The sequence below is a fragment of the Melospiza georgiana genome, chromosome 5 (assembly GCF_028018845.1).
Source record: "Melospiza georgiana isolate bMelGeo1 chromosome 5, bMelGeo1.pri, whole genome shotgun sequence".
Classification (NCBI taxonomy): domain Eukaryota; kingdom Metazoa; phylum Chordata; class Aves; order Passeriformes; family Passerellidae; genus Melospiza; species Melospiza georgiana.
Genome location: NC_080434.1, coordinates 15,620,467 through 15,644,516, shown reverse-complemented (window position 1 = coordinate 15,644,516; position 24,050 = coordinate 15,620,467). Strand labels below are relative to the sequence as shown.

Sequence of the window (24,050 nt, the reverse complement as noted above, 5' to 3'; positions counted from 1 at the left end):
TTCTTTTTAGGTGTGTGCATTTTCAGTGCAAACTAAATACCTATAAAAAACAGAGCTGCCCTCGCTGCCTTCCCTCCAGCCTGTTCTCTTCCACCACTCACTTCTTTCCCTCATTCTACTTTTCATGAAGGGGCAGTAAGCCACATCATGCTTGAGAATTTATAAGTGTAAGTAAGGCTAAGGTATTGGGGGTAATTATAAAATCTAGGTTATGCAAAGCATATCAAACCTGCCCTTGGAAGTAAATTCTTCCAGCGTCCCAGTGATAAGGCATTGGGTGGAACTCTGTTAATAATTGACACAGTAGACATTAAATAGTGGTATCAGATTACATTAGAAAGTCTGGGGTTTTTTGTTGCTAAACTAATGGACTTTGGCTCCAGTGCAAGCTAAGCATTGCCTTGTCAAATGCCTTGGAACAAAATGGTTGTGGCCATCCCGTCCTCCAACCCATGGTTGTCTTGACAGAGAGAGGCTCTGCCTCTGCTGGTTAAATTCTTGCCTGCTAATCAGCACAAGCTAGGTCAGAACCTGTGCTGGCCTCTGAAACTCAGGCTTGGAATTTCTTTTTCACCCCTTGCTTATCATAGAGTTTCTCAGGTCCAGCCAAGTCATGTTCTACCAATGATGACCTTGAGGCTAGACACTGTGGTGTGCACGTGAACAGCTGATACAGGTAATTAAAAAAACACAAGAATAAAACACCTGCTCCCTTTGCTGGACTGGTTCTTCCTGAGTTCAGAGGAGTAGCAGGCAATAAACCCCTGTGACAGCCACTAACCTCAGCAGATCTGGCTTAGATCTCACACAGAGAACAAATTTAAAACGTAAGCAAATAGTTTCACAAAGTCATTTGTTAGAGCGGAGCTTTAACGTTAAACTACTTTAGCTTTAAACTGGTAGAACAGCAGTTTAAGATCAGGGAATAGAGAGAGAAGGGAAGAGGAGGCTATGGCACAAAGATAAACTTATTTCAAATTATTTGCATAGCTTTAAAGGATAAACAATAGATAAAATTCATGTTGACATTGCAGAAAATAGCACAGTTAACTTGCATTGAGTGGGCCAGAGTTTGTACTGCTGTGTGAAGGTACTGCAAAGAGGCAGGCACTCATTTCTGGTTCAGGTCACACATCAGCATGAGGTCAACAAGTCTCTGATGACAAGGCAGGAAGACTAAAGAGGCTCATCTCCAAAAGCTTTAGTTCTGGGTGAATTTCTGTCCTCAAAGAGAGTGCTACTCAGAAATATGCTTTAATCTCAGTTGGTTTGGCCTTGGGTGTTAAAGAAAATTCCCAGTCTGACCATTCAGGAGACTCTCAAGAGTCACACTCCCAAGGCCAGACTGCTGGGACTGAAGCCCTTTCATGGTGAGTGGCTCCAGTGACCCAACAGGTGCCCCCATGACTCCCTGCACACCCCACTCACACACGGTCAGACCAGGTTTCCTTACCAGTCTGACCCCAGGTTTCCCACAGCAGTCTCTGATGTCCCATTCCATAAAGCCATTTACTCATGGCACAGTAACACAGAAACACCTGGAGCTGGTGCCTTCGAGGAGGACCCCAACAATGGAACCCCTGGGCTTTTTATACCCTCAACATCTACCCTCATTGAAGTGTCACTCTTCCTCCGGGGTCCTAGCCCTCTCTCTGCTGGCATCACCCCTCCTCATCTCCCTTGTTATCAAAAAGGTCAGCAATTCTCAGTTCGCTGTGTCTCTCAAGTGTCCATTCACCGGGCTGGCACCACCCCTCTTCGTGCCTTTTGTTATCCCAAAGGTTGGCAGTTCTTGGCCTCTTGTCTCCCTGGGCCCCCACCCAGAGCTCAATTTGCATCTCAATCTGCAGTTTGCAAATCGAGCTACCAGGACCACATGCATTGGGTTCAAAACCAGAGACAAAAACTTCCTCCCTCAGATAGCCTCCCTCAGCACACAGGTCAGCCAAGATCTGGCATGTGCACCTTTGCCTCTGGCTTCCTAATCCCAGATGGGCTCCCAGCACCTCTGCCCCTGCCTGCCAGCTCCTGAGTGGGCAGTGCACGAGAAGATACAGGAAGGATCTGGGAACATGGGAAGGAAAGATGCCCACCACAGGGCTGTGCTTAATGGTTGTCTCCAGCACACCAGCACTGGGAGGGGAAACCACGGGCAGAGACACCCTTGGGTCCTGTTTACCACGTGAGCTGTTGATACCTCAATTCCAGCCCTTCATGCTATGCATCTTTCCCTTGGCTCTTCCTCCCCTGCTTTTCACAGAGTGGATGCTGAGGCTGTTTTCCAGCATTCCAAGAGAGGAGTAAGAATTTCCATGTAGGCCACCATTCCCTGAGTACGTGCTCAGTGCTGGCTTGGGGCATCTGTTCCTTGTGGGAATGCTCTAGGCTGGCTGCACAGAGCACACTAAGAAAGTGATTCCAGGAGAATCGGAGTCATCACCAGAGGAAGGTACTCACAAAACTACATCTTGGCAAGCTAAGTGAATCAGGGAGGGCTGCCTGGCAGGTTGGCCATGCAGTTCCAAGAAGAGAGCTGCAGTCTGGCCAACTCTACAACTCAAGGGACCAGGAGTGGTCAAACAATGGAGCTTTTGCTAATTCAGTGGCGTGGGGCTTGTGGCACCAAGTTGGGAGCGCTCTGTGAGCCACAATGGAGAAAACAGAAACGGTCCCAAATCTGCTGAATAGGGAAATGCCATCCCAACCATTCAGAAAAGAAACTGGAAGTCCTTTCAAAGTAGCACAATGCCAGAGAAAGCCGGTCCAAAAAGGTCCCAGAGATCTAATTATAGCCTGCAATCAATGCTGCTCTTATCCATGCTGCTAATGAACATACATGAAGTGAGCAGTTTTGCTGCTCCAGGGCTTCTTGCAGTAGAAATAGCAGCTTAGTAATAACTAGCTTAACTAGCTGCCTTGCCTTATTAGGGCTCACTTTGACTTCTCCCAGATTCCCAGCCATTGGTGCATGTCCTTTGGAAATGTGGGTGCTGTAGCCAAGGTTGTTCAGGGTGGGGTAACCAGGTCAAAGCACTGGGGAGGCTCTGGCACACCCGCATGTGGCTGCATTAATGGCACACAGAGAGCTGCATGATGAGGGACAGGCTTCCCAAGAGGGACAAAATGCCACCTTTCAGAATGTGAAAAAACCCCAAATTCCTAATTGCACAGGGTAAAAAAAAACCTTTGAGGCGCCAGGTTATATTCAACAGCTTCCTCATGGAAAGAAAAAGTAATCACCCTGCTTCTTCAGGGAATGATCACAGAGAACAGAGGCCAGCACCTCTGTGTTATCAGATCAGCTGTTGAAATACAAGGCTGTGCCAGGCAACCACATCTCCTTTGCAAGCTCAACAGAAAATAGATCCTGTACCCATGGCTCTGGTCCAACAACACCTGCCAAGTGGAAGGAGAGGCTGCTGCTGCTGTGGAGGAGTTGCCTTCATGCACAGATGGGAGATGCCAGAGGCAGTTCTCAGGCATCTGTTTTTTTCCAGCATTCGTTTTTTTTTCCAAACAAAGAAAACACAAGCTTTGTCTTGGCCTTGAAGGACTTGCAGCTTTTCACTAGGTGGTGCAGAAAAAGATAGATACTGGCTGCAGTGAAAATAACGACCAGAGTCGAGAGAGTCCCTGGCACCAGAGGAGGAGGGACTGATCTGCTGGGGTCTGCCCTGGGAACCAGCCTTGAAGTCACTCAAGTAGCTTTCTCAAGGATACTCCTTTCAAAAAACATCCTAAAAACATATGGTCTCAATTTTCACATGGTTAGTGACATTTCTTCCCTGTATTGCCTGAAGGAAGTTATTTGGATGATTCATGCCCACAGTTCAAAAACTGCACCAGTTTGGAGTGGTCTGGTTCCCCAGGGCTCTATTCACAGCTTGGTCTGCTGGGCTGCAGAGCTGCTCTGTGCCAAACAGAGAAGAGATCATTCTCTCCAATCAATGGAAAAGTTTGAGTTATGGAGATATCTCCAGGATTCCAAATTTTCTGTTCTCAGAATCTGTACTGTATATGGGAACCTGCCTTGGTGACTGCTCACCCATTCCTCTTACTGGGTCTCCTGCACCTTCGAAAAAATCTGGCTACTGATTCAAGCACAGATGAGTTTGAGGATTCTAGCTGTTCTCAGTGTTCCTTTGGTGCAAGATGCTATAAACTGATTCAAGCACAGATGAGTTTGAGGATTCTAGCTGTTCTCAGTGTTCCTTTGGTGCAAGATGCTATAAACTGCATCTGATCTTTTCCTGTAAGACCATACCCAAATTTCTTCATTCTCTGTTAAGGAAAAAAACCCACCTCTGGAATTTGGAAAGGAGGAAGCAGCCAAGCACAAACACAAGCAGCAGAGCTGAAAAGCAACATCAGAGCTGAAAATATAGATTAGCTGCAGGTTAGCTCATGACCTCCTGTATATTTCAGAAGAAAAGAGCCTTTGCTTTTGTTTGGCTGGAGATAGAGCTGGGAGGACCCTTAGAGCAAATTGTGCAGAACTGGCTCACAAGTCTCTCTGCTCGTGGCTGATTCTAGGAGGGTATTCCCTCAGGCAGGCAGACTGAGTGTCAGAAACGCAGATTCCCTGAGGATGGAGCTGCAAGATCCTGCCAGATGGGCGCTTTTTCCAGACTCTGGGAGATTTCTCATTTTGTTAATTCTTTCTTCCTTGCTCTTTCTACCCAGCATGGGGGAAGATGCTTGTCGTCACTGGGGGGACTTTGCTGTGGGGAGCTGGCTGATGGCAAGAAGAGATGAGTGACTGCGTGTGCTGTGCTGGAATGCCAGCATGACTCCACTCAGCTAAGGGACCACTGAGACACAGAAGACCAAGGGGATGGGTCAGGAGTGACTGGCAGCGCGTTCCCAGCCCCTTAGGAAGCATGGCTCAAGTTAACAGGTGGCTTAGAGGTGTTCAGAGGTTCTGTGCCTTCTCCAGTGTGGCCGTGTAGCTGCAAAGTCCGGGGATCTGAGCAGTGCTTTCATGCTGAGTGTGACCTTAATTGTACACAGACAGAAGAAACCCAAGAGCCTCTGCTGGCTCAGCTTGGCATGATGTACAAGCATGCTGGCACTTTTTCATCCCAGACATTCAAATGTGATGCAGGATTTTCCCAAGCTGTCTCCAGCTACAGCTTTGATAGATTTAGTCCTTCCAGCCCACAGAAAGCAAGAGGAGTGAGTGTTTCTGATGCCAGGTTATATAACCCAGCTTGAGGGGCTTTTCCCTGGCCCTACATTGTGAGACCATCTTCTCCACTCCAGGAGAGGCCTGCAGCCTGGATCATTCACTTGTGCATGTCTACTAGACCAGGCATTATTTCTGACTGTTTGTTGTAACTTGCCTTGCTGCTGCATTGCTGTCCTGTAAAAAAAAAGGAAAAATTACTAAAGTGCTCAGTCATCCTGCTATGAACTCCCAGGAGTGCATCCCTGCTGGCTTTATGGCTCAGTTTATCAGCACTGGGCTGTAATTGCAGGGCATTTAGAAGCATTGAAAGATTTGTGTGTAGATTCATTGGTTGTTCAAGAGATCTTGTTGACCACCAGCTTAAAAATTAGTGTGTGTCTGCTATGATTGCTTGCATGGCTATAAAGCATTCAAGAGATAATTGCTGTGGTCTCTGAAGTGAAATTCTTCTCCTGCCGAAGCCACTGTGGAGAAGCAGAGGGTTTGACAGATTTATTTGGGTTTAGCTTGCCTCCTTTTGTGACTTGATCTACTCAGAGACAGCTTCTTGGAGAAAATAAAGCTGCACTGTGAGAGTCCTCAGCCCAAGAGGGAGCCCTGCTCCAATGTCTCCCACCCTAGTGACCAAGTGTGCTGTGGCACGAGGGGTGGAAGGTGCCACATCACCTACAGCTACCCTGGAGCCTGGCCTGCAACACCATCAGGGACACATTCTGCCAAACTCATGGATAAAGAAACACTGCATTTCTGATGGCCATTCAGATGCCAATAACTCACAGCAAGTAGGGAAATGCAGGAGAAGCAACACCTGCCAGGTGTCCAAGGGAACACCATGTGAAAGGGGAATGTCATAAAACCCTCAGTGGGCTGGAGGGGGCTGTTGTATTTCTCCCTATGAAAGTGGCTGTCTCCATAGCACTGGAGTGTCACCACACAAACACTGAGGAGTTACACTCCTGCTGATAATGCTCCAGTTTTGTCCTGGCAGGAGCCATAATGATGGGAAGCAGGTGTAGGAGATCATGAGTTCCCCGTTGCTAAATATTGAGTGTTGGGAGGGAAACTGGGCTCTGTTTTGCTTAGATTGGGAGGTGGGCTGTAGGTCAGTTTAGGCCTTTGACTCTTGACAGTGGGGTTTTCCAGCAACTGTGCTGAGAATATGGCTCTACCTTTTACTGCAGGATGCCTTGGAAGATGACAAGGATCTTGCTGTATGCACATGGCAGCTGCTCCCTTGCTCCAAACTACATGTATTAGGACTTGCCAGCCCTGAAATATTTTTGTCCTGTAGCTGCTTATCTTATGTCACATCAATATGTCCTGAATCTGGCCAGGAGCTGGAAGAAACCAGGTGTTTTGTCAAGACTACAACATTGTGCAGAGTCCCTTGATTCCTGATGACCTAGGAGAGGTCTTTTCCCCTAGGAGGGCAGTGCAGCCCTGAGACGGCACAGAGATGTGGTGGCATCTCCAACATTGAGTTCATCCACATGGATAAGGCCTTGAGTGACCACAGTTAGCTGTGAGAGTAGTTTTGCTAGGAGCAGACATCTCAGAGACCTCCTCCCACTTGAGCCTGTCAAGGATTCGCTAGGTATAAGGCATCACCATGGTCACAACAAGATTCCCACACCAGAAATAGTGGGAAGCTATAAAAGCATTTATGCATGTTTCACCCTCTTCTTATGCCTTTTAAACATATTTCTCCTGAGTTATGGAGTTGGAGCCTTCCGTCCTCCTGAGACTGCATAGCAGCATCAGAGGGGAGAAGAGATCCGTGACTAATGCATCAGCTGGAAGGGCTTGCCCAAATCCCATTCCAGGAGCCAAAGTACTTAAACTGGTGACTGGTCTGACTTATCTGTGCCAAAGGAACAGGCCAGCTGCAGTTATTTTTCCACAAAGACACCTTTTTTCTTTCTTTAAGCCTTGTGTAAATGTCAATAACCAGTCTTTAGAAACAGCTAACTGTTTGGCAGGGCACCCCTCCAAGGGGGAGGATAAAGACAGGCTGGGCAGCTTCTCTGGCTGCAGAGCAGCAGAATCTTGCTGGGCCAGAGCAGCTGGTTTGGAGCTTAGCTCCATCAAAAACCCCCAAGGACATAAATATGGTTTATTGTAATAATTTAGAGCCAGCTGAACTGCCCAATAGGAACAAGTCTGTGGAAACACCAGGGGAGTTTGGGAGCATCACAACCGAGCCCCATGCTGCCGGCTTTTTGGCAAAACTCTGTGCTGTTCCCAGGAGTACAGAGTGCTCTTGGGGCTGCTGAGAGCAGTGTCCTCAGCACAGCCTCCTCCCACCACACACAAGTGCCCTTCCTGCCCTCTGTGACCACACACAAGCTTGTGGAAGACATTGTGAAATCAAGCTGATGCTTCAGTCTGGTGATGGCTACACTGGAAACAGCATCATGGTGTGTAAGAGAGACAAGGGCAGTGCCCGAGCAAGGGAGACACTACAGAGCAGCAGGGAACTCCATGGGCCATGCTGAAACATGCTGGTCCTGTTTACTCTTTGCCTTGTGGTCAAGAGACTTTCCCCCAAAGACCCAGTCTTAGAGAGGCTCATTTGCTGCTGCTTTGTGGAGAGAAACCTGAAGAACAGCTGACTGCTGTTGGGAAATGACCTGCTCTGTGCTGCTCACTGGTTGCAAGGCAGACACGTCTTCCACACATCACTCTCCACTGCAAGTGCCTCTAAGAGCTACATTTAAAACCAAGGAAAAGTTTGGTCCAGCAGCAAAGTACTGCCTGGACACATTTACACTCCCATGATTTGGAAGAGACACATTCCTCTGCATATTCTCTCATTCTGGGCAGTTTTCCCTAGAGCATTCCCACATGGGTCCCCCTGGCAAACATCTGAAGCAAGAATGTGGGGTGCTCATAAATTGACATTTACACAACATTTGGGACTCTGCTTTGCCAGGATGCAGGTGCAGGGAGCCCACATCCTGCCTTTGTCACTGTAGCCAGGCCCTGCAATCAATCCAGTGTGCTCCAGAGGCTGCTGTGACAGCAGTGGCTCGGCAGAGCTGCCCCCCCTGTAGGACAGCATCCCCAGGCCAATGGGAGGTGGACATGGAGCAGGGAATATTTGCCCTCCTCTCCTTAACCAAACTGTGCCTGGAACACAAACTCTGGAAACCAGAACCTCCAAACACATCCAAGATCAACATGATACCACAGCTTAGTTATCTCTACCCAGAAGTGGCATCAAAATCTCTCAGGATACAGAGAGAAAAGTGGTTGGGGGAGGGGGTGCAATGGCATGAGCATTCTAAGAAATCTTTGTATATTAACCAGCAAGTACACAATCACACCTGCCACCAAGGGCTTTATAAATGCAGCAATTGCAATATCTGTATCATCTAGCATATAACACACCTGGGCATTAGGGAGAAACCCCAGAGCTGAGCTCCCTTGGCCCTTCTAATGTTGCACCATCTCCTCAGCTACCATAGATGGCTTGGACTTCCCTTACGTCCTAAACTGAAACTGTCCTCAGATGGGGTTTTCAGCCACAAAACTGTTACAGGAAATGTCTGGCTGCAGTTTTCTCATTCATGAGCTTGGGCCAGCATTCAGATGTGAAAACAGCCCTGGCCAAGCCACCCCAAGCACCTGAGGCAGGGACACAAATACCTTTTAATTTTTTTTTTTTCTTTTATGCTGCCAGAAAAACAATCCAATTACCTTTTAAAAGAGCCCTGTGTTGTATGCTTGATTAAAAGAACCACAGTGGTTAAAAAGTACTTTTATGACAGCAAGGGACTTGGGGAAAGCCACAGACAGGAGGTGCTCAGTTTTATCACTGTACAGAGCAAAGGCCAAGCTCACTCTGTGCAAGGCTCTGCAGGAAGATGGGAAGCACAGCCTAGAGCTGCTCACACCAGCACACACCAAGACAAACACACCTCCCTCCCCTTCCCCCACAGCTTCCCACCTTACCTTATCTGTAAGCAGCAAATCCCACCCAGCTCAGGAGCTGATTGAAATACAACACCTTCAGAGCATCACCGAGGCTCAGTCTTTGTGGTGAGAGCCAGGTCGAATGCCAAAGCTGGCCCTGGCTGGCATTTACACCAGCTGTTCCCTTTCTGCAAAGGGGCACGATTGCTCCTCATGCTTCTTATTGTAGTGACAACAAGGATAATGACTTAGACATAAGGAAGGGCCTAACTTTCACTTGATCCTGGTATTAGAAAAGAGCCTGCCCCCCCTTCTGCAACACCTCTCCCAGCATCCATCACAGCCCAGCACACAGAGCAAAGCCCTGATCCCAGATCAAGCCGAGGTGGGGGAAGGGGAGAAGAGGGAGATTGACTCAAAACAAAAGCAGAGAAACCCGAAAAGGCTGTTCCTGGCACTGCAAGCAGGGGAAGAGTGAAGAGCACTTCGGGAACACAGTGATGAGTGGGGAAACCTGGGAGCAGAGAGAACGCTCGGGGCTCCTCCCATCCCAGGGCTGCAGAGACAAGGGAAGCATTTGTGTTGGCAGGAAGGCAGCAGGAATAGCCAGCTCTTTCCTGTAGCAGAATTCAGGGTGGATGTGCGCTCCTCCCTGCCAATGGCCACTTGCAGGAAGCTGGACCCGTGTCCAAACTGCCTCCCAGCCCCATGGGTGCTTAAATAAGGTACACAGCCAACATTTTGTTCCACCTTTATTTTAACAATCAGATAAAAACAGCCATATTTTTTAAAAGAGTCATTACATGGCAATTATAAAGTGCATTTTCCACTTGAATGTTGTGTACAAAAATATCTTTTAAAAACAAACATGCAAAACATCCTACAAGGCACTTCCAGGCATAGAGCAAGGAGAGCAACCCCCTCACTTCTATGTTCACATTGGCAATGGAAAAAGGGAAAAGGGGAAAGGCCACAAGTAGTATGTTTAAACTGCTATTGATCAGATAGTCAGTTCCCAACCTAGCTTTTACTTATGGCACTGCTCTTCTAGCTTATCTTCCATGCTCCTCCCTAAGCACACCCAAGGCACAGCCTGAAAACAAGCCCATGAGGGGACACCACCAACCACAGCACCCCAGACCCACATGCCTTGTTCAGGCTCACAAACAGCTCTCCATGGGCACAAGAAAGTGCCAGGAGAACATGACTTTTCTACAGCCAAGTGTCTTACAACATCAACACCATACACTAAATAAATAAAAAGTATCAGTGTCACACAAACTTGCCTCAAGTTTAAAACCAAGCCAAGCTAGGCAACAGTCCCCTCCAGAGAAATCAGATGCAGGCTCTAAGGGCTGACTTGGGAAGCTGTTTGAACAGAGGAACCAAACCTGATGAGTTCTGGGCTAGCAAGGAGATTCACCACCTCAGCTAAGTGATCAGGCACACTGAGGACACATACTGATTCTGTATTTTGAAAAAGCAGCAGTTGAAGGCCAGCTATTCTTCCTGCAAGCTCCTGTCCCTTTTGATATCCAACAGTGATCCCAGTATCCCTTCTAGGTTAGAGTAAAACAGCTTCTAGGTATTTGCACAGTAGTCTCCAGAATTAAAAGCTATGTTAACAAAGTTAAGTAGTCTAGCCTGTTGCTTCTCTCCAGCACATCCACAGGCTACTAGAGGCACCCAAAATTATGTAAAGCTTATGCACTAGAAAAAGCAGCATTTCCTTGACCTCTATTTGTACAGACTCTTCAGCACTCTTTCTCTCTCTCTGAGCTGAAGGATTAAGTTATTCTGCTAGGTTAGCACCCAAGAAGCTCTGTGAGGCTGCTTGGCACTGCTGAGCTCACCAGCCCAGCACACAGCCAGAAGCCAAGCCACCTCTTTAATGACAGAGATGGCTCACATCTGTGATTTGTCTCACATGCAGGGGTGCTGTCAGGATAACCCCACACCTCACTCTCCTCATGGCTAGTTCTTTGCAGAGCTGGGGCGAGCCACTTTTTACGGCCAGCAATGCAAAGTCTGGGCATTTGCAGGTCAAACTGGCAGATACTGCTTCAGCAGAGAGGGAAGCCCAGCACGTTCATCCAGGACAGCCACAGCACCCCGACAGGTGAGCAGTGCTGTGCCTGTATCTGCCAAGCAGTCCATGGCACAGAGTAACAAACCATTACCAGATCTTAAAAGCAACACCAGCTCCAAAGCCTGCTCATCCCAAAGCGTTGCTGGGATTGCACATACCACCCCTTTCTCATCCAAGGCACTTCCATGACACAGCAGGTACCCAACAGTCACCTTCCTGTACAGGACACAGCATAGACAGCCACAGGCTCCGGCTGTGTTTGGCTCCTATAGCACCTGAGCAGAGTCCCCTGCACAGGACCCTGAGCCCCAGCTGGACAAAACTCTGGTTTACAGTCCATAGGAGGATGACATGCATTTTCAGGGTCCAGCACAGCCAATTTCAGATGTCCATCAAGGGGAAAAAGCATCATTGGTCACTTGTGATTAAACCAACCGGAGGGTTTTGAAGAAGGCAGTCAAGGATGTCAACCCACAGCTGTGTTACAAGCACCACACAGCCACAGCTAATCTCTATTTTTGGTAACACCAATGGTATGAGAGCTTTTCAAGATCATCTGATATAACAACCAGTGACTAAGCATATCAGATCCTCTGCCACAGGCACGTCTCCTAATATGGCAGGCTGTAGGGCCACACTTCCTGTCATCACATTGCATTTTCACTTCCAAAACAGCTTTCTGCCTCCAGTAGGAAGGGCCTCACTACAAGGATATGTGCAAAGAGAGGACTCCATTCCCAGCAATCCAACCACACTATTTCCTGACAGGCACAGGCTGGCTTTGCAAGGAGAACCCAGCAGCTGTAGGAGAGCCCACTAACAATGTAATAAAAGGATATATTTTGAAAGAGACTTTTAATACTAGGCAGGCAGTACAAAGCAGCCACCACTACACAGCTTGAACAGAAAATATAAGCACTGTAGTGTTTCCCTGGACACTGGCATCTTTACTGAAGAGGAAGAAGAAGTGCTGAAGAGACATGAGCAGTCCTTGGTCCTCTGAGCATCTGGAGAGCCAGATTTGCTGCTCTGACTATAAGCCCCCTGCCAGCAGAGCACTGTACATCTGGTTTTGCTGGGAGGCTTATGCTAAGCTACACAGAGCCATACTTCTTCCACCCATTCATACACCTGTGTTCAGGCCAGCCCCAAGGCCTGCAGACACACCAGCAGCAGTCAGTCAGCCTGGCCTTTGTCCTCGGGTCAGTAGTAGGGCCCGAGCTTCTCGTAGCCTGAATAACTGGGCCACTCAGGAAAGAGGCCATAGGAGCACCGAGGGCTCCCAAACCGGTCAAATGCACTGCCAAAGTCAGGAGCCTGTGGGGGACGGACAGCTTCCTGGGCAGACTTCAGTTCTGACCGGATGACCCTGTAATTTGTGCCCCTGTTGTTGTCCCAGTACACCTTCCCATCGCACTCAAAGGAAATGGCAAACTCAACTCTTTCGTGCGACTGAATCCCCTCAGGCAAGCTGATGTCAAAGGAAAACGTGTCCTGGTCCGACCCTCCGTACGTATCCTTGACATACTGGCACGGGTGATCTACAAAGCTTTTCCACGTGTCAAACGTCATCCGGATCTTCACTGTCTTCTCAAAGGCGAGGTTCTTCACCTTCACCGTTCCCACAATAGATTTCTCCTTTAGCATGCAGTTTTCCAGACAGACACAGTCTGCCTGGAGGCGGTTTCTGAAGTCCAGGTAGTCTACAGAGGGCTGAACAAAATCCAGGACAAAGCTGTCCTTCTCCACGGTTGTCAGGCCCACGATGTTGTCTATCAGCTCTGTGATGTTGAAAGGAATATCTAGCGGATCCTCAAACTCCGAGAACACCTTCACCATGGTCAGAGCGAAGCCTCTGCTATCTGCAAAGGACACCCTCTTCTTCGCCTTGCTGTGTGGGAAGGAGTTGGCTGTCTCTCCCGGGCCCTTCAGGGCAGCCTTGCTGCTCAGCTGGATGCAGGGCCGCAGCGGCTTGCTGGCCTTTGGAGCAATTTTGCAGGCGCACTTCTCTCTGCGCAAGGGGGAGGAGCACAGGTACAGCTGCATGGCCACGTCCACAGCCATTGCTTGCTTGTGAGGGAAATAGTCTAACACTCTGGAAGATGAGAAGAAGGGTCAGTTGATGCCAGAAAAGCACTTTAATAGAAATTTTGTCAGACAGTTGATATATCACTTCCCCCCCCAAGCCATCCCAAATAAGCTTGCCTCTTAATTAAAGGCAGGTATCTGCACGGTGTGATTTACTGACACTGTGACAAAAACACTACAGAAGTGGCAGGACCAGAGCCTGTTGTGCCCTTGAACAGCTCTTCCAACTGCTACAGGGACAAAGTCACCCTTTGAAGGCACACACACAGGCACTGTCTACTAGGCTAGCAATAGCAGGCTCCAGAGCATTTGCAACCCAAAGCAAAGCCTGTGGTTCAGTCCTGCCAATGCTCACAAAATCCCCGGATTATTGAATTTCAGCACTACTCCTGCTGTGCTTGCCTCCCTTCAGGAGCGATTCTCTCCAGGGCTTCACAAGCTTTTGTAGGAGTAGGAACTCAGTTTGCCACAAGCTGCCATACACAACTGACTTCACCTCTCATAAAAGCCCAGATGTCAGCCAAAAGCACTCATTCAGCTGAGCTACACACTCTGCTCATCACTGTCCCCCAGAACTGCTCCATCCAAAGTGCCTCCAAGTAGTGTTGCAAAGATAGCAACAGTCTGACCCAGCAGCAGGGCGCAGGCTCAGCCAACACTGCTATGGAGCTTTCTTCCCTCTATCCATTTTGAAATAACATCAGCTCAGAAGGCACATCAGCCAGTTTTACCTCCAGCACGGAGTCTGCACCTCAAGCCTCCATGGGGATTGTGCTAAACCCCTGGAAAACATCCATACAGCCACAGGGCTCTGCCAAACACAACTCACCTACTCGAGGTTCACCAAAGCTTTGGAAGTAATTCCTTCTCCCAGAAGGCACAGGCCATGTGCCCCTCCACTAGAGCCTCCCCTCCAGCACCCAGCCCCCTCCTCCAGGGAGACAGCACCCTCTCTCTCTCCCCATGCACCCACAGAAGGGCACTTTGCCAGAGGTACCCTGGAGATGCCTCTGCAGCCAGGCAGCTCCCAGAACACCGCATCCATCGCTCCTGCCCTTACACTGACATTCCGATGGATGCTTTTGGCAGACTCTCTCTTTGGCCTGGCTCTGGATAAACTGCTGGATGGATTTACCACACACAACCCCCTTTAAGTCAACTGTATTGTAGTTGACTTTAAACACAGAGTATTCCTTTAATAAAATTCCCGCTTGGCAGCAGGCCAGGTTCCAAAGCTGCTCCCACCACACAGAGAGGGATGAGGCAGCAACAGTAGCAGCGACCACTGGCCTTGTGATGCAGCAGAGTTCTGGCTGCCAAAGCCACGCACAGCCAGCTCTAGTACTTGATTGCTGCTCCCGTGCCAAGAAAAAGAAGAGCCACACTCTCCAATTCAGTGCTTTAACTCCCCACCCTGTAACACCAACACCGCAGCTCTGAGCAGGCTTTCACAGCATCCACTCAGCAAGGGTATCTGTTTATTCAGAGCACATGTGCCAAGGCTTGCATCCCAACACACCCACCAGCCAACTCCTTCTGCAGTGCCTCCTTTCAGCTGCACAAAACAGACACCTCAGATCCACCTGTCTGCTAGCACTACTCTGCTCATCTCTACCTGGTTTTGCCAAGTTTTTGTTCACACACGCTTTATATAGGTCATTTCCTCCTTGAAATTAATGCAGCTCCCAATGCTTCTTCTCTTGGGTCAGTTTCATCTGCACTGCATCTTTTCCCAGGGAAATTTATTCAGCTGAATTCCTGTAACTTCTGAGAAGCCAGGTTTCTTAGGAAGCCTTGGTTATTCACAGTTTTAGAATGAAGAGGCATAGAATGCCCAGCTGCATAACCTGGAGCTTTTTTCCAAGCTAAAAACTATAGCAAGAGCCCATCATAACCAACTATGAGCATAAGCCCTGTGCTTTTATGAAGCACATTTATAGGAGTAGGAATGAACTGCCAATTCATTTGATAATCCAGACAACTTTTCCTGCACTGGAGAGTCTACTAGTGCCCAGCTCTCAGCCAGACGCAGGTTTCCCCTTTGGGGCTGAGGTGAACTCCAGATGCTTTGGAAGTGGGAGCAGGAATATAGTTTAGAGAGCTCATTCAGGAAATAAAGCTCCAGGAAGCAAAAAGTGCAGACAGGGAGCTCTATGCAGGTACAGGGGCCAAATCCTTTCCATAGCCCATCAAAAGGAGAGCAAACTTGACTCTGCCCCAGACTTCTTCCTGTAGCTTTACCCTCTCCAGAGAAGGATATCTGTCGCCACTCATTGCTCCCTCCTGCCATTCTACGAAGGAGAACTAAGCCAGAGCCAAGGAATTACTTACACCTCCCTTATCGAGCCCCTCCGGTTGCCTCCCACCTGCTACCTGGGGACAGGTGAGCCCTCGCCCAGGGCTGGCCGTGCAGCACTCGCAGAGCCAAAGTTCGCAGCCGTGGCGGGGCCGAAGCAGCGCTCGGTGGCTCCGCACCCCCTCCTCCTCCCCGATCCGGGGGGCCGGGCCACCCCCGGGCCACAGCCCGCTTCCCACAGGCGTCTGCCCGGCGGCGCGCCCTCGCTACAGCCCGCCCCCTCCGCGACGGCAGCCAAGCCGCGCCGCCCAGAGCCGGGAGAGGCGGCAGCAGCAGCAGCGGAGCCCCGCGGAGGGGCAGCCCCGGAGCTCCGCTCCCACCTCAGCCGGGGGGCTGCAGAAGCCAAGCCGCAGGATCCCGCTTTCCCCCCGGAGCAGCACCGCCGCGGCGGGGAGCGCCAGAGCCGCTCCCGCACACACGAGGAGGCTGCGGAGCCGAGCAGGCGGGGACGGCAGAGGGGAGGATGAGGGGCAGAGCAGCGCCGGGGGGAGTGGCGGTGCCCCCGTACCTGGTGCAGTGCATGGAGCCACTCCGACAGCACCGCCTCGCGCCGCGCCCGCCAGCGCGACGGCCTCTTAAGGGCGCCCGGCCCCGCCCCACTGGGCGGCAGCCAATCAGCGCGCTCCGAGAGCGGGAGTCCGGCACGCGAGGGGGCGGGGCCGGCCCGGTGGGCGGGGCCGCGCAGGGATGGCCGCCTGCCGGGCGGGGGGAGCTCGCCCAGCAGCTCCGACACTCACCCGCGGCTCGGCAAGCTCCCTGCGGTAAGGTGACAAGCTCTGTGTCCGGCGTCCGCTGCCCTCAGTCCCTCACTGTCCGTTGGTTCCTGCGCCAGGTTGCTGTCCCTGCGTGTGCAGAGTCACAGAATCAATTTGGCTGGAAAAGACCTCTGAGATCATTGAGTCCCACCTATGACCGAACACCAGAATGTCGACTAAACCACAGCACTAAATACTAGGTCCAGTCTTTCCTTAAACACCTCGGGAAGGGTGACTCCACCAACTCCCTGGGCAGCCCATTCCAATGTCTAACCCTTTTTCTGTGAAAAAATTCCTTCTAATGTCCATTCCTTCTAATGTCCAACCTCCTGCTGCAGCTTAAGACGATGTGCTCTTGTCCTGTCACGGGTTACCTGGGAGAAGAGGCTCCTTTCAGGTACTTGTAGACAGTGATTAAGATCTCTCCTGAGCCTGCTTTTCTCCGGATTAAACACTCCCAGCTCCCTCAGGTGGTCCTCTAAGAATTTATGTTCCAGACCCATCACCTTCTTGTTGCCCTTCTCTGGACCCGCTCCAGCACCTCAGTGTCCTTCCTGAACTGAGGGGCCAAAACTGGGGAGGGCAGAGTAGGCTTTCCAGGTGCCACAAGTAAGCAGCTAAACCCTCGGGAATGTGCTGTTGAGACAGGAGAGCCTTTTGGGGGCACCAGTCTTCCTGTCTGAGCCGGCCCAGGGTGTTTGGGTGCTCAGGGCCAGCTGGGGAGGAGGGTGACTCTCACACTCCTGTCTTGCAGCCACAGTGCCGGAGCTGTGCTGGCCCTGGGTAGAAGTCTCCAGAGGACACTCAAAAATCTGCTTTCCATACAATATTTACAATGTGCAGTGGGAAAAAAAAGCGCTTTTTTTTTTTTTTTTTTTTTTTTTTTTTTTTTTTTTTTGTAGAGGTGGCTTCCGTCCATGAGGAAAAAACACCAACAGGGCCTGGCTAGCAAAGAGATCAGCTCCATGGGAATCCCTATCCAGCCCATGTGCAGAGCTGGAAGCATCTGCCAGGTGAGTCAATGCTCTGTCATAGACTGGTTTGCAGGGCCAGCTGGGCCAAGGGGTCTTCCCAGTTGTCCTCCCACCTCCAGTTCCCATTTCTGCTCCTTTGGGCTGCTCCCAAGTCCATGTCAGCACAGAGCCCAGTGTCCTCAATAATTTGGAAAGCGTGCATGGAGCTGGCCTCCCTGTCAGGGGAGTGGCTCTGTGGACAAATGCCACCCCCAATGGGAAGCAGCCGAGGCTGGAAGGTAGGGATGGTGCATTTGCCTTCTCCCCATGGTAGCAGTGAGGATATTTTCTGTGCCACATCTGGCCTCTAACTGCACAGCTGCAAGCAATTCTCTCTTTTACCTTCCTTACAGAGCAGAAAGAAGGACTGAAGTGTCAACATTTGTTTTCCATTAACTTGTGGAAACATAGACACCTATTGTTAAAGCTGGAGACTTCCTGCTGTAAGTTGCCATTTAAAAAACTTATTACTCTGCAAGGCAAAAGGGTTTTGTTGGGGAAAAAAACCCATGCTTTTTTGTTTCATAAATTCTTTTTTGATAAAACCAATGGTAGGATTTAAAGCTGGGGAGAGAGAGCTGAAAGATGTACCTGTTGCAGGAGTTCTGCAGATTTACAGTAATATTTCATGTGCTGAGGGTATGGTGGGATTTTAGCATGTGTTACTTAATGACAGGATTTGCAGCAGAGATGAAGGGACCCATGTTCAGATTTCCCCAGGAGACAGACATGGGATAAGGTGAACACGGCCCATGGACACCCTGCAGTGCTGCCTCCCCTTCTCCAGGCAGAGCCACTACACCCTGGCTCAGCATCACTGGTGCAGAGAGGTTTGGCTGGAAGTGCTGGACTTAATGGGATGAGCCCCAAAAGTGGTGGAAGTTCCAGCCTGACTGACACTTGTCACTGTGGTCCAGCACAAGTTTCTCCTGCACATTGCTGGCAGCTGGGCACCATTGAGGTGATGAGGGAGATGCAGGATCGCTCTGGGCTGTGCAGGCTTTGCTCAGCCAGCCCACAGTGCCAGGCACAGAATGCACATGAGCTGGCTCAGGTGCATTTCTGCCCCTGTTTGCTGTGATCAGGCAGGGGTTGCACAACTGTGGCTGTGTTTGCCCCTGAAGCAAAGGTAGGTGGACGTCTGGGCAGGGCAGTGTGGCAGACTGTGGACACAGGCTCTTATCTCTGGGAAGCCAAGATAGTGGCTATATTTAGCTGGGTGCTAGGGCCTTGGGCAGTGATCTTTGTGATTTCCCCACAGCTTTCCCCACACCCCTCCTGCTTTGCAGGGGGGTGAGACAAGCTTGTTCCCTGGCATGAGGAATAGGCTGCACGTTGCTTTTCTTTGGGGGAGTGGTGTAAGAACTAGTCCCATCCATGACAGACAGCTCTGGAAGGAGGGTCCCACTCTCCCATCATGTCTCCCTTGGCTTTTCTTCCTCATTCAACGGGTATTTACCCCAGCACATCCTGGTACAGGACTCCTGCACCTCTTGTATGCAGCCCTGCTGGTTTGCTGCCTGAGGGGAGGCTGAGCTTCTCCAACCCTCCAGAGGGGCCCTCCTTCCCTTGCCATGCTCCCTTAAGAGCTACTCTACCAGCAGGCTTGAATAGGTCCTCAGGGACCCTTTCTGGTCCTGCCACCTCCTCAGTGCCCTGCTGGAGACATGGGTGCATGGAGCATCTTCTCCTCCATGTTGGGAATCTGCAGGCTGCAGCAACAGCTCAACTTCCCAGCAGCCAGCCTGTGGGCAGCCCCTGCAGGAAAGGGGCTTTGCCACTCATTGCCAAGAGTGTTGTGCAATGTGTCCACACCACATCAGGCTGCAGGGCCAAGGCTCAAGGGCAAGGGCTGTAAACCAGTGAAGTGCTTGATGTAATAGGGAGCTGTGCAGGGGCTGCTGCCATGGGGCACCCCTTCCCATATCTCATGCTGTCTCCCAAGTCAGCAGTCCCTTCCCACCCCTTTTAGATTTCCTGAGACTCAACAGCTGATGGGGAGAGATGCAGTGAGCATCCTTGCTGACCAAAAGCAGAGCAGGGCTTGGCTGCAGAGGCCAGCTGGCCAGCAGCCACTGATCAATGTGTGTGCTTGCTGGCCAGCCAGCACTGACAGCCCCTTGGCCAGCTATGGCTAACGTGACAGAAAGCTGTAGGAAACATGGATTCCCATCAACTTGGTAACTGCCGTCAGCTTGGTGACTCTCACCATCATCTGTGTGTGCTGAAGCCTGATGTGTTGCTTGGGAGCTCCTTGAGCTCCCAGGCCCCAATCTGGCTTCTCTAGAGTCATAGAAAACACAGCTTCACCAAAGGACAGACCTGGGAAGTCCTGTTGGGTGATGGGATTTCCCCTTTTTTTCCCCATAGGTCTCAAACTCCCGTGTCTGTCCCAGGCAATTAAACAAAAAGCATTCAATGTGCCCCAGTATCAAAGGAAGTCCCAGCAGCTGTGCTCCAGGGCAGAGACCCCACTGCTTCTCCTATCCAGAAATGAGGAGTTGCTTCAATATATTCTGGCTGCAGGCCTGAGGAGGAGTATTTATCTTGGCACGGCTCCCTCTGGATCTCGTGTGCACCCATGGTCAAACGCTCTGAGGAATGTGAACTCTGCCCACTGAAGACCATGGCACTTGCCCTTGCAGGCCAGCATGCACAGCAAAAACGGTTTGGGGCCAGATACAAAGCCTGGCCTGGTACCAGTGTGTGTGATGGAGAAAGACTGGGTATTACAAAACTGTGGTTCTTAATATCAAAAATGCCCAACAAAAGAGACCTTTAAAATTGTTGCAAAGAAAGGGAAAATATGGGGGAATGAATGAAGGCAAATTAGCCACAACAAAGGCTGCTACTTAGAGAGAAAAAGGGGAATGGGCTTTCAGGAAAGGAAGAACTCAAAGGACAGCACAAGGAGACAGATGACAGTACAGAAACCAAATGACAGGCAGACAGGAACAACAAAGAGAGGAGTCCTTGGCCTGACATAAAATGTGCTTGTTGAAAATGTTGTATCAGTGCTAAGGTGGGGATGAATACCAAGTTAAAAAAATATTTTCTCCAGAGACTGGGACCCAAGAGGGGATGAGTCCCTGCAGGAAGAGAAAGGTACCTCATGCTTTTTCAACATATATAATGTTCTTTCCAGAAAGCTGCTCAAGGACCTTGCCTCCCTGCAGTCTACAGAATTCATTCTCGTCAGCGTCATTCTGGAAAATCATAGCAATAGAAAGGATGTTGGTTGTCTGTCCCAAGATTGCATAAAGCAGTGCAGCAACTTTTTTTTTTTTTTTTTCTTGAGAGCCTCCCTTCTTCTTTGAGCATGCACTGTGGAAATGTCTGGTTTGACCTCCCAGAAACTTTTCTTTGTTATGCTTCGGCTGTTTTAGAGAAACATGGTGGTTTCCCATCCCTTCTGCTGTTTGTCTGAACCCAGGAGTACCTGGTTGGGCAGACACTATGTGTAAAAAAAACCCAAAAGCTGTAAACAGGAAGGAAGAAGGAAAGGAGCATAAAGACACAGCTTGGACTAAACCTCAAATCCTCCAAATTCCCCATGTGCTCCTGCAGGAGACAGACAGCAAGGGCTGGGCTGGAGTGGCAAGAGTATGAAAAGGAATTTGGGCTGTTTCAGTGGATACACTGGTGTGATTGCAAATCCAGAGAGATGCTCAGCTCCTCTCAGGCAGGCTGAATCAGCCCACCTGCATTGACAGCTTGCCTTTTTAATACCATACAGGTATCCAACTGGCTGAACTTGAACCTGCCCTAGATGCTTAACTTATGGTGAAGCAATATATATTTTGACTTTGGTGTCCTGCAAAGTTTGCAAACCTTATTTGGTGGAGCAGTTGTCTTGGGAACTTGTATGTATCCAGGCTTGGGGACTCAGAGGGCTTATCTTTGTGCAAGAGGCTGAGCTTTGCCTGAAAGCCACTTGTATGCAGATGAAGGCTGGGGAGAAAAAACCAGACTGACGAGTGCATGTAGTTCTTGATGATAAATATGATCCTAAGCTCCTTTCAGGGGTTCATACCCTTCAGCTGAGCCTCTCTGAGGATGCAGGCTCTCTGCTGGTCCGTCTCTCCATGAAGCATTTTGTCTCATCTGAAGATTAGTGTCAATGAAAGATGGGATCTGTTGCTTTCTGGACCTGCCTGCCTTTGTGCATTCACTATAGAATCTGAAAATCAACAGGGACAAGATGCCTGACTTTTAAACAGTATCCTGAGCAAGTGCCAAAGGCAATGTCTGTGATAAAAGCTTACGGTACTGGGGAAGGTCAGCTGAAGCTACTCCAGTTATCACCCTTTGCATTTCTTGAAAATGTTTTTCAAGTGTAACCTGGCCTTTTGATTTGGAAGTTTTAATTTAATCCCATGTGGGCAAGAGTTATTCAAGGATTTTTATCCAATTAACCAGAATCTTGAAGTTTCCTTCTTGCAGAAACTAACTCCTAGCAAAAATTACCCCTATCTGGGGATCATGTACTTCTGAAGTTGCACAATAAATGCTACTGAGTAGGTCACTTGAGATCCCAGTTTTGGAGCACACAAATGCCTCCAGTGTCTGCAGGTGCCTTGGCATTGCCTTGTCTCCTGAGAACTTAGGATCCTGCAGAGACAGCTCTCTCCCTGCCTGATCTTACAAGATCCAGTTAATCTCATCTGCACCTCACAGGATTATGCACAGTGACTTTGCACCACAGCCAGGGCTTCTAAACTTGGATTGGACGAAGCAGAATTTAGGAAATGTGCCTGCAGACAAGAGGCACACCCAGGGCAGGAATACCTCTAACAGGCTCTGGAAAGCAGGCTAGCTATTCATAGGAAGGCTGCCTCTGTCTCTGGCTGGGCAGCAGGGAGTCAGGCCATTGAATGGTACAGTAAGCATTGTCCCAGTGCTGATGGCTGGGAATAGCTCATGTCCCAAGTCCACGGAGCCTGTGAGCATTTTTATCTGTCTCTTTCAGCTCTCCTCCTCCTCCAGTCTTTGCTCATCTCATGTTACTGATCTACTCAGCTTCCCTTCAGCAGCAGCTACTGGGACCCTGCTGTGGCTGAAAACCAGAGCAAAGAAAGTGCAACATCCTCCCAAAAGTAAGACAAACAGCGTGGTGTCCCTCATGTTTCCCTGAATGCTACTGATTCCTGAGCAAAGTTAAATGTTGGAAAGCAAGTCAAGATGGTGCAGACACAGCAGTTGGTGAAAAAGAAGGTCTTTGGCTTGTAAATAGAAGACCAGCTTATAGTGATTTGAATCCAGTGGCACCAGCAAAACTGTAAAAAAACAGCAATAGCTGGGGGCTGCAGGAAAATCACCAAGTTGAAATAAATATTATGGTTCTGAAAGTCACCACAAATAGGCTAGGAATTGAATTTGCAGACTTATCTACTCCTAATGAAGGTGAAAGAAATCTAGAAGAGGTGAAACCGTGCATAGCAGCTGAACACCGTGGGTTTTGGTTTTTTTCACCTCCAGAACTGCCATGATAACTTTAGTGTTTTTGCCCAAAAGCTAAGGGCTACAATAGGCCATTTTGAGCAGTACCACTCCATCAAAACTCATAGTGCAGTGCTGAAAAACTGCAGACACTACCAAATATTCTGTTCTAATTATTTCCATTCATCTAAGGGTTACTTCAGAACACAAAGTCTTCTGTGATATTCAGGCTCCCAGTGAGGCAACAACCCAGAAAAGACCAAACACTGTTTTCTGAGGCTGGTTGCTGCCACCTTATCATCTGAGACTCACAGAGCACTTTGGATCTCCCCAAGTGCACATCCCAGAGACAGGAAGTTGCTGTCACATCCTGGAGATGGGCTGTATAGCTAAGCTGGCTGACCCACAGAGCAGTGACTCACCTCAAACCCTGCCAGCTTTCTCAGCTCTCTATGACTGCTTAGTCTTGAAATTACTCAAGTCCAGTCTTCTGACTTTGCCTCCTACAAGGTCTGGTTGGTTCCCCTCCCTCTGCTGGGTGGATTCTCCTTGGGAGTCTTTACAATGCCTAATGAACCTCAGGTTGTGGCTGATGTGAGCTGGTTGTGAGCTGTTTGACAGCTTTGGGACAGCCTCTAAAGCCCTTGGTCCCATAGCTTCTAGTGTTGTGCCTGTGGTGGGGTTTGCTCCAGTAAGGAGTTTGCTTAGGTCCTCCAAGAGATAGGCAGTCAGCTCAATCAAATTAAATAACCAAGTGCTGTTTGATTAACAGCTTAACCCAAGCTGCTTGTGGCTTCCCTGGCAGCCAGGGCTGACCCAGCCTGTGCAACAGCACGACTGGGGCTTTGCACCGTTCCTGTCCAGGGAACCATGTGCTGGACACAGTTACCCTGGCACTCAACCTGCCTCCAAGATTTTTCAAGCCTCTGCTTAAACGTGAGCTAAAGCAGCTATAAATAGCAACCAGTGGCCCCTGGTTAACCCAGGGGCTTTGATGTGGAAGTGGCTCAATGTGAGTCACTGGCTGCTCACAACACTCACATCGACTGGGGGCCAAGTTCATCACTACTCCTGGATTATTGCTGCCTTGTAGTCTGGCTAATGGAGGGGTGAGAATATGTTCCATTTGACACCTCCAAATATGAAAATACTTATTTATCTATTATATGGCAATAAAAATGCTTGTACATAATTACAATGTACAATT

General features: G+C 49.6%; 1 protein-coding gene across 1 annotated transcript; it reads right to left on the bottom strand.

Annotated features, from left to right (window-relative positions):
- Positions 1-9,848: 9,848 nt before the first annotated feature.
- Positions 9,849-16,158, bottom strand: PPP1R3B (protein phosphatase 1 regulatory subunit 3B). The gene is made up of 2 exons (XM_058024582.1): positions 16,145-16,158; positions 9,849-13,287 (listed from the first exon to the last, which is right to left on the bottom strand). The coding sequence occupies exons 1-2, from the start codon at positions 16,156-16,158 to the stop codon at positions 12,396-12,398; spliced, it is 906 nt and encodes a 301-aa protein (XP_057880565.1). The 3' UTR covers positions 9,849-12,395.
- Positions 16,159-24,050: the final 7,892 nt, after the last annotated feature.